The 11,961-nt window shown below is 64.0% G+C and overlaps 1 protein-coding gene across 1 annotated transcript; it reads right to left on the bottom strand.

The window, feature by feature from the left end:
• Positions 1-3,844: 3,844 nt before the first annotated feature.
• Positions 3,845-11,859, bottom strand: LOC132680530 (uncharacterized). Its single transcript, XM_078436027.2, has 3 exons — positions 10,102-11,859; positions 6,466-8,117; positions 3,845-5,721 (listed from the first exon to the last, which is right to left on the bottom strand). The coding sequence occupies exons 1-3, from the start codon at positions 10,431-10,433 to the stop codon at positions 3,845-3,847; spliced, it is 3,861 nt and encodes a 1,286-aa protein (XP_078292153.2). The 5' UTR covers positions 10,434-11,859.
• Between the last annotated feature and the right edge of the window lie 102 nt (positions 11,860-11,961).

Raw genomic sequence — 11,961 nt, 5'->3', positions numbered from 1 at the left:
GAGGACAGAGTTTAACTGGTTCTCCTTCCCTCTGAGCCTGTCCGACAGGTTTCTGGCTGGGCTGCCTGGGGTGCGGAGGGGGAGCCTCTCTGCCTGGGGAAGGAAATGGGGGTCAAACGTGCTCAGAGGCCCTGTGGGCAGCCGTGGGGTGGGGGGAAGTGGGACAGGAAAGGCCCCCCGGAGCATGCCAGCAGGACGTGCCGTTTGCTAGAACCCCAGAAAAGGAAGCATATTTACAGAAGCCGGTGTCTGTGCACAGCCCGCTGGGCGGGTTTCCCAGGAGCGCGTCTACACCTGGGAGTGGGTTCCCTTCCCACAGCGAGTGTGAGGACTGGGTTGCAAGCCGAGAGGGCTGACAGAATTTGGGGCGATGGAAGAGTGCCCCCCCCCCCCCCCCCCCCCCCCCCCCCCGTCCTGGGCCGAGGTTTCTCCTGAGCGCTGTCACCGTGACAGGAAAACCTTCTGGTGGCGCTGATGAGACTGTGGTCCTTCATGCAGGGGACCCGTGGCGTGAGTGTCCGTGCACCTCACACCGTGAGCCCCTCCTTACCCAGGAGGCCCAGGGACGAATGGGGCCCACGCCATTCTCGCAGACGAGAGTGCAGGCCGAAGGGTGGGGTTCCATCCAGGCGGGCAGGGAACCCACGAAGGACATGTCCGGCAGCGAGGATGAGGATTGAGGGGCCCGCTGGTCAGCACCGAAGTGCCAGGCCAGCCCTGTCACCCCAAGAGCTCCTGAAGCCATGGTTTCTCAGGGAAGGCCCTGGCTGATGGACGCTGGGAGGTCCAGCCAGACCCGCCCTTGTCTAAGAGACCATAAGGAAAGCATCCTTGGCGACACAGACATGACCCACCCCATCCTGCCAGGAGATTTGTGATAGGCGACATATTTTATTTCTGTTTTTGAAATTATTTCCAAGTGAATAAAGTTACAAACACAACAAAATACAGTTAGTGGTTTTTTTCCCAACAAACCTATTTTAGAGGTTTGTATACAAAAGAGAAAAAAGAGAACATTGAATTAAACGGCTGTGGGTTATCACACAATCACATAATTAAAAGATCATAACTCAAGTGGCAAAGGTGCTTTCATAAAAGACTAAGGAAGTGATGCTGAGTTTGTACAACCCTGACCGTTGGCATTCGTGGGTGGAGATCTGAGACACGAGAGCACTCCCGAGATTTTTCACTAACAGATACTTCCTGTGGGAGCCCCACCGACTGGGCTCCCAGACGGATGTGTAAACACAAGGAGCTGTAAAATCTGAAGCAGGCCTAGGCTTCTAGCCTCTAACTGTGCAGACATGCAGACCCCACCCTGTGGGCTAACAGGCTCACGCAGAGAGGGTTTCTTCCCCTCCCCCCGCCCCCGCCACCGTGGGTCTCATTTACAAAGCCCAAGGTCCGCTGGCCACCAACCTTCTGCAAGGGGTGTTTCCACACGGGGTGCCTGCGGGCCTGCCTTGTGTGGAGGCAGCGGCCGTGTCCACCGTGGAAGCACCTGTGTCCGTGGGGTCCTTAGACTCCACAGTCTTCACGTAACATGAGCACATGCTGACCACCGAAAAGTACCCTCGGAAAATCACCTTCAACTGCAAGCTTCCCACAGGCAGGGGACCTGCAGCCGTATTTGGTGAATGGGGAGAGGGCCAACCCCTCCCCCCCCCCCCCCCCCCAGCCCTGCAGGTCACAGACTCACCCCCCACCGCTTGCCAGATGTTGGGAGGACCTGGGTGTATGACCTCCTTGAAGCTGCCATCTGGAGGAGATTCTGGTCGATTCTCCCACCACTTGGGCTGACACCACTCTGCGTTCTCCAGTGGACTTTCTGGTCTATTTAAAAATAGCACAGTCCTACTCCTCGTTTTAAAAAGGGAACACTCGGTGAACGTAATATTTCTCTCTCCTCTGTCTGTCGTCACATTCTTTGCCAAACGTGGTCTCAGCCCCACTTCTGAACAAAGTATGAAGAAGGAAGGGGCCGGTAAGCCAGGTGGTGCCCGTCCAGCCCCCCGCTAGATGCCTCTCCTGCCCAGGCGCCCCCTGGGGTTGTGGCTCCAGGAAGCCAGCCGCAGATGAGGCTCAGCCTTCCCGAGACACCTGGGTCGGGGGCACTGGGCCCCCAGCAGGGGACACACCGTTCTGCGGCAGAGGACCCCAAGTTTGAGCCACACATGGCAGATGAGGCGTCGCCCAAGGGCCCCCTCACCCACGGTTGGGGTCCACACCCAGGAGCCCAGACACGGGCCGGGCAGCCCCGTGGGCACATTCACAACTGTCACACACCCCAGGTCCCGCTGCGGGGCCCTCCCTGTGCGCCCCCAGTGTGGTTCCTGCTCAGCTGGGGGCCCCGCACCACCATCCAGGCCTGGCACATTCTGGCACCTGCTCGGGGCTTGTGGGCTCTGGACACCCCAGCTGTGGAAGGTGCCACCCTGCAGCCTGGAACCCGATGGCCCGAGTGGGGGGCAGGAAGCGAGCCCACCCCAGGACAAAACACACCGTATGCCTCCTGCTTAGCCCTTCCAGAAGCTCCACACACCTGTGTCACCTCAGGTGGCCCTGGGAGGAGGCGCCCCGCCCTGCACAGGATGAGCCTGGACAACCCAGTTCTCTCTGAGCACTTTCCCTGCACGGACATTGTAGGCAGAGGATCAGATCACGGCACGCGTCAAGGAAGCTTCTACAGGACAGGTAGAGATGGTGTAGACAACTGCCCTGACGGGCAGCAAGCAGCAAGACGTGTCTGAGGAGCGGGAGCCCCCCATGAGGGGGGTCACGAGCACGGGGTGCGTGGGCCAGCGGGCACAGCCTTCCCCCGCTGTCGGCTCTCACGAGCTGCTTCATGGCCCAGAACACGTGCGCTGTGACATTGAGAGTTCAAGACTGTACATGAGGTGTGACCCCAATCGTGGCTGTGCCTTAGAAACACTGAGGGAAAAGCAGCCCACAACAATAACAAGTTATCTTGAGGCAACGTGATTATCAGTGGTTTTTATTTCCTTCCTCCCACTTGTACACAGACTCAAATATTCTAGCCGCAAACGGATGGTCTCAGTGACCGGAAAGCAAGGAACAACACACAACGCCCCAGGCAAAGTGGCAAGACTCCTGTGTTCTCAGGATACAGCAGGACAGGCAGCTGGGGATAGGGGGGACGCGGCCCTGTGGCCTCTCACTGTCCCCACCACTTGGTGCTGCAAGAATGCTCCTGCAGAACTGTGCGTTTGAAAACAGTGCTGAACGCAAACTCCCATCCCTGTGCTCCATCCCTTCCTGTGGGACAATGCGGGTGGTCTGTCCTGCTCTGGCCCCAAGGGCACATCGTGGGCAACTGCCCCCCCCAGCCCGAGCCAAGCTGAGGGGGCCGTGCAGGGGGTGCTGGGCCAGTCAGGGGCCGCAGCCTGACGCCCGCCCTGTTGGTTGGTGTCTGCCGAGGACTCCACCACGGGAAAGGCGCCTTCAAAGTCCAGGCCAGCCAGAGCCACCAAGACAGGACAGGAGAGACACACACAAGGCTGAGCACCAAACTTTTAGTTAAAGAACTAAAACAACACAGCTCAACACAGAGACAGAAACGTGTGCCTGGACGCCTTAAGCACAGTAAAGAAAGGGACGCTCAGGGACAAGTGTCTGGATGTCCTGAGGGCCTCCCTCATCAGCCACATAGTTCCAGAGTGCAGACTCCCCAGACTGGTCACCGGAGACTGAGAGGGACCGCCACACAGAGCCCTGCATGCACGTGTCTGAGGCCATGTGTTTGGAGGCAGGAAAACAGTCTAGAGCCTGGGTTAAGGTGTGGAAACCGACGTGCCAGACGTGTCAGAGGTTTGGGGGCCGGGCCTCACTTCGGAAGCTCAAACGTGTCGCTGGCTCTGATGGTTGTGGGTCTGAAGGACAGATCGAAGGACCTCTGGTCGCTGAAGCTCTGGGCTCTATACTTTGCGAAGCGTGCCAGCCTTCTGTGGTGCTCATGCTCCACCGCACCTCTCCCTGCCGCAGGAGTGTGTGAGGGCCCCTCCTGGGCTGGGGCACAGGGAGCGGGCACCACGGAGCCCTGCGCTGGCTCGGGGCCAGAGGGCCACGGCCTTTCTCCCACCCGGTGTGGTGCTCCAGGCCCTCCCTGGCCACCCCTGGGGCCCGGTCCCTGGGACATCCTGCTTGGATCTGTAGTGGCCACTGCTTCTGAGGAGCTGTTGGGGGGGCCCACCGAGCTGCGGGACACCATCCCGCCAGCCTGGGCACTGTATCCCAAACGGGGGCTCTCTGCACGCCAAGCCTGCTGCCCCTGCACACGTTCTAGGCCCTTCTTGGGGTGTTGACCAGTCTCCGTCTTGGTGGCCCCCGTGTCCGGACCACTGCCCACCTGGACCCCCCAGGGCCGTTTCTGACCCTCTTCAGCAGCACATGACCCAGGCTCCCGACCCCGGAGAGCTATCCCTTTCTCCAGGGGACCACCGAGCCTCATGGGCCCTGCGGCCCTCTCCTCCAGTGCCCCCAGGCCTGCCAGAGGTTGATGTGTGCCCCTGTCCTCCACTCCCTCTGGGACACCAGACCTTAGGAGGGATGCAGGCGGCAGGTGCACCTGGAGATCTGGGCACTTTGGGGGCACCCGGCCTGCCCGCTGCCCTTCTGCTGCCACCCGAGAAGCCTCCGCACTGGGAGGCACCTGCTTTTCAGGCAGGATGCGCTTGTCTTCCTTGTTCGGTTGGTTCTGGGGAGGCCCGGCGCCAGCACTGCCCTGGGTCGTGGGGTGAGCCCAGCCTGGGACTGCGGACAGGTCGCCCCCGCATGGGCTCCCGTGTCTGGCTGTGGCACCTCTGCCCCCTGCCCCTGTGCTAGCTTCGCTCTCCGCCGCAGCGCGCGTGCACAAGGGGACCCCCGCCTCCGGCAGGGCCGCGGCCGGGGCCTCAGGGGTCCCCCCCGAGCCTCCACAGACACCGCTCCCTGTTGCTCCGAGCCCGTGGTGCCTCCAGGACACGGCTGGCACGGAACCGAGCGGGTGGCTGGCGGCCGGGGCACGAGCCTCTGCTGCGGGGCTGCAGTGCGGTGACGGGGGTCGGCCCTCAGCCTCCCGCACAGGCTTCCGCTCTCCAGCCACGACGTTTACCGGGCTCAGGGCGCTACCGGGCGCTGCTGTGGTGTGACTCTCCGCGGCTCCTGGGACCTCGGTACTCGGTTTGGGGCGTTCACTGAGGGAGGTGGGTCTGTCCCCACCCAGGCCGGTGCTGGAGCGCCCTGCGGCCCGCAGGCCGGACCGGGCTGAGCCCCTCCGTGGCGGCCCTCCGGGCTCTTGCTCGCGCAGGCCGTTCTCGTGCGCGGAGGCCGCTCTGTCGGACTTCGTCCCGCCGCGGCCGGGCGCCCAGTGTCCGTCCCCTCCCCACTGATTCTCCGAGGCCGTGGGATGATGCGATGGGGCGTCCTCGCCACGGGCGCGCCCGTCACCTGCTGCTGGCGACGGATGCTTCTGGCAGGCGGGCTCAGGCGCGCCCTGCCCCGCCGCTCCCTCAGGATGCCGGAGCCAGAGCGCGTTTCGGTCCCCAGCGCTGCGCGTGTTTTCCTTTCCCCGCGTGGGACTTTGCTGCGGACCAGCCGCTGACAGGTCCCGACCCACGCTGGCGGCGCCCCTTGCAGGCGAGACACTCAGGGTTTCCAGGGAGCCCCGCCGTGGCCCCGCCGACCCGCTGCGGCCCGCGCTGGCAGCCCCGGTAGCCTCACCGCCTACCGGCGCGGGACAAGGCTCTGGAGCACTTGGAAGCCCACCCCGGCCCCCGGCCCCGCCCCCACGCACGCCCCCGTCCACATCCCCGCCCTCGGCCACACGCCCGCTCCCAGCCCCGCCCACACGCCCGCCCCCAGCACCACTCACAGCCCCGCCCACACACCCGCCCCCGGCCTCAATCCTGCCCCCAGCCCCATCCCCGCCCCTAGCCCCAATCGCGACCCCGCCCACACACCCGTCCCCAATCCCGCCCCCAGCCCCACTCACGACCCCGCCCACATGCCCGCCCCCAACCACATCCCCTCCCCTAGCCCCACTCACGACCCCGCCCCCAACCACGCCCACACTCCCGCCCCCGGCCCCAATCCCGCCCACGTCCCCAGCCCCACTCAGGACCCCGCCCACACCCCCACCCTCGCCCACACGCCCGCCCCCAACCACGCCCACACTCCCGCCCCCAATCCCGCCCACGTCCCCGCCCCCAGACCCACTCACGACCCCGCCCCCAACCCCGCCCCCAGTCCCTCCCATGCCCATACCCCCTACCCCCCTCCAACCCGCGATCCCGACCCCGCCCATACCCCCGTCCCGGCTCACGCCTCCACCCCAGCCCCCAACTCCGCCCTCGCCCCCGCCCCCACTCACGCTCCTGCCCCCATTTACTCTCCCACCCCAAGCCCTAGGCCCAACCCCAACCCGGCCCCCAGCCCCGCCCCCGCCCCCACTCACGCCCACACTCTCACCTCGGCCCCCGTCCCCGCTCCTTCCGCCGCCCATGCCCCCACCCCCATTTACGCCTCCTCCCCCATCCGCACCCCTGTCCGTACCCACATCCCCACCGCTCGGAAGACTAGAACCCTTGTCTCCACCACCTGGTGCCTTTGGCAGCGCAGCGGGAGGCGGCATTTCGTGCACGAGCGGCCGCCTGACCATTATCTGGGGAGGCTCGGCGGCTGGCTGTGCGCGCCGCAGGGCCTGAACCGCGGGCACCGCAAGTGGCGGGACACGTCCCGCTACCTTCTGTTCCGGGAAAGTCTGCTGCATGGCGAACAGGGGATCTCGCTCCGAGCCTGGGGTCGCTACTTCTGTTTCATCCTCAGAACTGCAAACTGTCAGGGCCACCTCGGGGGCCACCCCTGCTTGCGCCCTCGGGGGTCCAGGCCACAGGCCCGTCCTGGCTCCCCCCGGCCCCCAGGTGTGCTGTGCAGAGTCCCCTGCGGGGGGGTCTCCCGTCCTGTCCTCTCTTGCTGCCCCAGCATGCCCAGGGCTGGCTGGTTTGAGTGGGGCCACCCTGGGCTCACAGCCAGAAAGGGCCTCACCCCTGTGGGAGGCAGAAGCGGGGTCTGGCTTGGAAACAGGCTTGGGCCCCACACCCAGGAACCCGGCTTCCAGACTGTCCCCAGGAGCCGTGGCACTGGGTGCTGGGGGCTGTTCGGGGTGCCCACCAGGCTGCCCCCATCCCGCTGTTTTATTCTCCCTGGATGCCGCATCCCCTGCGCTGGACACGCGCCCCCGGTCGGAGTGGCCGATTTTGGCGCAGTGGGACAGCCAGCTCCTGGGGCTGCAGACGACGGTGGCAATGTTGAAGGCCAGCACGGGCTCAGCGGTGCAGGCCAGGAAGCGGGCTAGTGGCGTCCGGATGCAGGTGCTGGCCATGGTGGCTGTGCAGAGCTCACGGGCCTCTGGTCGGTGCGTCTTCCTCCTGCGCAGGCCCTTCTTCCTCCCCTCCGTGCGGAGTGGCAGCACGCTGGCCTCGGAGCAGAGACAGCCGCTTTGCTCAAACTTCGCCCGCAGCCTGGACAGGACAGAGCCCCTCTTGCTGGCCGGCTTTGGCAGGGGCCCTCTGGCAGCTTCCGGCTTCTCACACACGTTTTTCTCCTCTGCCGCCAAGAATATCTTCAGAATGTTCTTCACAGTGCCCTTTCCCCCGGTGGGGAGGCCACGCCGGGACTTCTCGTTGCACAGCGGCTCCCCGTCCTGCGCCGTGCGGCCGGCTCCCTCCCGGGCCTTGTCCAGAAGCTTGTTGATGGTGGCGGTGACCAAGCTCCTGCTGGGGCCCTGCTTGTCCTTGAAGATCAGCCTCCCCACCTCCCGGGTCTTCTTGAGGCGGGGCTCTCGGCCAGTGCCCATGAACTTGGCCTGCAGCAGCTGAAAGCATGTGGGCCGCCGGTGGGCGTCCTGAGTATCCTGAGCGCGGCTGACCCTGCTCTCCCTGCCCTCTGATCCCCGGGTGGGAGGAGGCCCTGGGGGCCTGTCCTGGAGGTCAGTGATGTAGAGCAGCAGACTGCTGAGGATGGCACGGGCTGCAGGGTCACATGTCACACTGCTGACCTTCTTTCTCAGGGCTTGGGCATCAATGGGCTTCTTACCGCCACAAATCTTGCCTCGCTTGGAGCTGTAGGAAAAAAGAAATCAATCGTCATAGATTTTAATCATCGTTTTTCCCACGGTGACTCCATCGAACATTTCAAACACCCCAAGAAGTCCAGGAGGAAGGGCAGAGGAGACTAGGAGACATGAGGGATGCCCATTGCCTCTCGGGCCAGTGTCCCCTGCCCACTCCTAACCCACTATCCCATCAAAGACTTTGGGACGCTGGTGTTAAATAGCTCTGTGGCAGCACTTTGGAAAACTAATGTGCATGTGCAAAGTATTTGAGTTTTTAAAAAATGGAGATATTATGCTTGCACAAATAGGAAAAAAGCATAGAGAATTTATATTTTCTGTGGGGTTCTTGCATATCTAACTTTAATTATGGGAAATGAAACTAACACCACTGGTATATCCGACATCCTCCCAGTGCTGAGTCCCTGAGAGCAATCTGGAAGACTGCGGGTCCCAGGCGGGATGAGGGTCCCCTGGAGCCAGAGGAAGTGGTCTTTGCTGCAGAGTGGGGGGGAAGGCTGGGGCGCCCGCTGAGGCTTGCATTCCTGAGCCCCCAGAGAAACCCTGAGGCTGAGGGCCCTGAGCCCCTGTCCCCTGCAGCCCTGTCCCCAGGAGATGCTTCTCAGCACCTCGGCCACAGTCCCCACACCTCAACCTAGCCACTGACAAGTCTGGGGTGTCTGGTCCTCGATGGGGCTTCTCTCTCCCGAGCAGCCTGGCACTGGAGGTCCCCCCCACCCCCAGCCCCATGGGCACAACCATTCCAACCTCTCCAAGTGGCTCCTCTGTGAAGACACACCCAGAATACAGCCCAGCCATTCCCAGGAGCCCACAAGGACGCAGAGCAGGGACCATGACACACTGCTGTTTATGACACCAAAGACTCAGAAACGTTCTAAGCATGCACCCCCCCCCCCCCGGGGGCTGCCCAAATTCGGGCATGGCCCCGGTGCAGCGAGAGCTCCGCCCACACAGGGAGGTGCTGTGCTCACTGAGCGGTTAGAAACTTAGAAACGCGAAACGCGGCTGCAGAGCTGTGTGTGGACCTGGGCCCAACCGTGTTGTCCGACTGAAACTGGATGGGAAGGTAACATACAAAGACTTTTCTTTTCGGCCTTTATGTATTTCCCAGAAAGGAGCGCTCTGAAGGCAGAGGCCACATGCACACGTGCTTGTAAACAGCGGTCAGGAGCCTGGTGAGCCTGTGTGCCGGGGTCGCGGGTGGTCCATCAGGTGGCAGCCTGACCCCAGGCCGCACTTGGGGCGCCGGTGCCTGGCAGCGGGTCCTCTCCAGGAAGAAAACCTCGGGCACCTGCCCCCGCAGGCTCCCCAAACCCCCAGGTCACCTGGCTGCAGTCAGTCGGTGCCGAGCGGCCCCTTTGCTGTTGTGGGACGCCAGAGGACTGGTGAGAGCAGAGTCCAGCAGCTCCACCGCCATGTCTGACTCCGGCGGCTGCCAGGGGCCTGGGAACCTGCCTCTCCGGCTGCCGCTGGCCCAGGCCTCCCCTTGCCAACGCCTGAGACAGCGGGGGCTCCTTCCTAGACTCAGACAGCTGTGGGCTTGGACAGCTGCCCTGGTGAGCCAGGCTCCTGAAACAAAACTGAAACCCAAACCCAGGCCCGGGCCAGAGGCCAGCCGGCTGGCCACAGGGGACAGGTGCTCAAAGCTCCAGGGGAAGCCAGGCCGCGGCTGCGCGGGTCTGGCGGCAGGAGCGAAGGGCTCTGGGGCACACTGGGAGCTGCGACCCCCAAGAAGGCGGTGTCCTCTCCGCGGGCGGGCGCCCAGGACACCCACACCCCGGACCCCAGGATTAGGGGCCGCAGAACAGCAGGCCGACTCCAGTGTTGCTGGGGCGGCGTTTGGCGCCTCCTGTTCCCTCGGAGAAGGCCGGCAGTCTCCAGCCACGTGTGCCAGGGCCCAGCCGTGGCTTGCCCCACCCCCGGGGGTCCCTCTCCCTCTACCTTCTGCAAGGTCACCAGACACCTCGCTTTACCTGCGGAGGTAGGTTGTCAGAGGCCAGCTTGGGGCTTGGTGGTCCAGGCTTCCTCCAGAGCCCGCGAGCCTCCTCTCCCCACCTTGCCAAGGCAGTCCCCCGAGTCCCAGACCCGCCGGGCCGCTCTGATCCGCACCGTAGGCATTGCAGCCTGGCGGGTAGCTCGGTTGGCGGCACCTTTTAGTTCGGTAGAGGCGCACCGACCTCGGGCGGCCCTGGGTCTCTTCAGGGCCAATCAGCCTGAAGCCCCAGCCGCTGCCCCCGCCACTGCCCCGGCTTAGCTCGCTCTGCCTGGTTCTCGCTGCTGCCCTGCAGGTACCCGTGCGGAGCATGCTCAGGGGGCCCCACGGTGCAGGGGCCTCAGGGTCCGGCCGACACTGGATCTCTCGGGCATGTGACACGGGGCTGACACCCCTCCCCACACACACAGCCCACGGCCATCAGCCCCCAAGTTCCTCTGCGCTGCCAGCACACTGCGTGCGTGGATCTTGCGTCGGCATCGTGGGGATTCGGCTTCCGCTGTTTCCAGCATGGGGGGCAGGCGGGGACGGGCTCCTGCTGTGGGCGAGGTGTGGCCATGCCTCTGCACCCGCATCTGGTGCCGTCCACGCTTGTGCCCCTCCTTCGGGGACCCTGTCCACCCTCTGAGGACGCGGGTAGCCCGGCCCCACTGGAGCCTGCTCCGCACTCCCAGCAGGACCCCAGGCTGAGCGACCTCGGCCCGTCTACGTGGTGCCCAGTGAGCGTCTGCGAGGGGTCCACATCTGGCTCCGAGCCCATGCCAGCAGGGCCTCGGTCAGTACTGAAGAGCTCCATGCTGCGGCCAAGAGACCGCCTGTCACTGTCACCATGTGCTTCCGTCAGTGGGCCTTGAGTGGGCCCTCGGGGAACAGGGGCCTCCGCAGTGCCTGCCACCCGCACCCCATGCAGGGGCCTCTGGGCCCAGGAGGGGCCTGGTGGGGGTGTGGAGATGAGGCCCTTCTGGCAGTGCCAGCCACCCCCTGCTTGGCCTTTCCGGTCACCTTCATGACTGTGGGTTGAGTCACTCGATGGCTGAAATAGCTCTGGAGACATTCTGACATGTGAGCACAGCCCCCTGAGGACCTGCCATGTGGCCTCCTCTGCCCCTCCATGTTCCCTGCCTCCGGGTGCTGTGACCCCACAGTCCAACAGAAAGACGGAGAATTGGGCTGGCATCAGGTTTGTGCCAACTTCCCATCTGAACCCAAGGCGGCTCTGGAAGGAGGTCAGAGTGACAGAAAGCTGGATGTGGACCGCTCCCCATTTCTCTGCCATTGGCCTGCAGGCACCGGGGTCACCGGACGCCTCCCTCCAAGATCTCCAACCGAGGGGGTGCGGATGGCCCCTCCGTGCTGGGAGGCGTCTTCATGACAGCAGGTGCGGGCTCCAGCCCAGGGCTTCCGGCCACACCACGTTTGCACCTTCTCACGCTGACCGTGTCATCCAGGCACCACTTGGCCTCTTGCTAAGCTCCAGCCCCCTGTACTCATTACGGCTGGCTTTTACCTACCAGCCCCCACCCCCCTCACCCCCCCACCCCCGGCAGGGCTGCGACCAGCTTCCTGCTTCCACTGCCACCTAAAAACGGTTTTCACTCCCAGAGATCCAAGACATACAGGCTGATATGCAGGGGATTAGCCAGGACCACACGGTCCTTTTTCAGGCAAGCCCTGCCTTGCCAAGGTGGCCTCACCTCCAGCCGGATGTGTGCAAGATTCAGGAGAATGCCCCTGGCAACAGACGCAGAAGTGTGACTGCATGGGCAACAGCCTCCATGAACACAATACCTCTCCTCTGCTCAGCCTGCTTCCAGCCATCTCTGCTCTCCTGCCCTCTACC

This window comes from Panthera onca, chromosome A1, assembly GCF_046562875.1.
Source record: "Panthera onca isolate mPanOnc1 chromosome A1, mPanOnc1 haplotype 2, whole genome shotgun sequence".
NCBI lineage: Eukaryota > Metazoa > Chordata > Mammalia > Carnivora > Felidae > Panthera > Panthera onca.
Note: the sequence above shows the minus strand (reverse complement) of the source record. Positions and strands in the feature narration are given on the sequence as shown.

Coding starts and splice junctions, on each gene's coding strand:
- LOC132680530 (XM_078436027.2), bottom strand. CDS start 10,433: ATGCTCCGCACGGGTACCTGCAGGGCAGCAGCGAGAACCAGGCAGAGC. Junction 8,118..10,101: donor CTGACAACCTACCTCCGCAG/GTAAAGCGAGGT, acceptor TTTTTCCTACAG/CTCCAAGCGAGGCAAGATTT. Junction 5,722..6,465: donor GAGCGGGGACGGGGGCCGAG/GTGAGAGTGTGG, acceptor CCGCGCCGGTAG/GCGGTGAGGCTACCGGGGCT.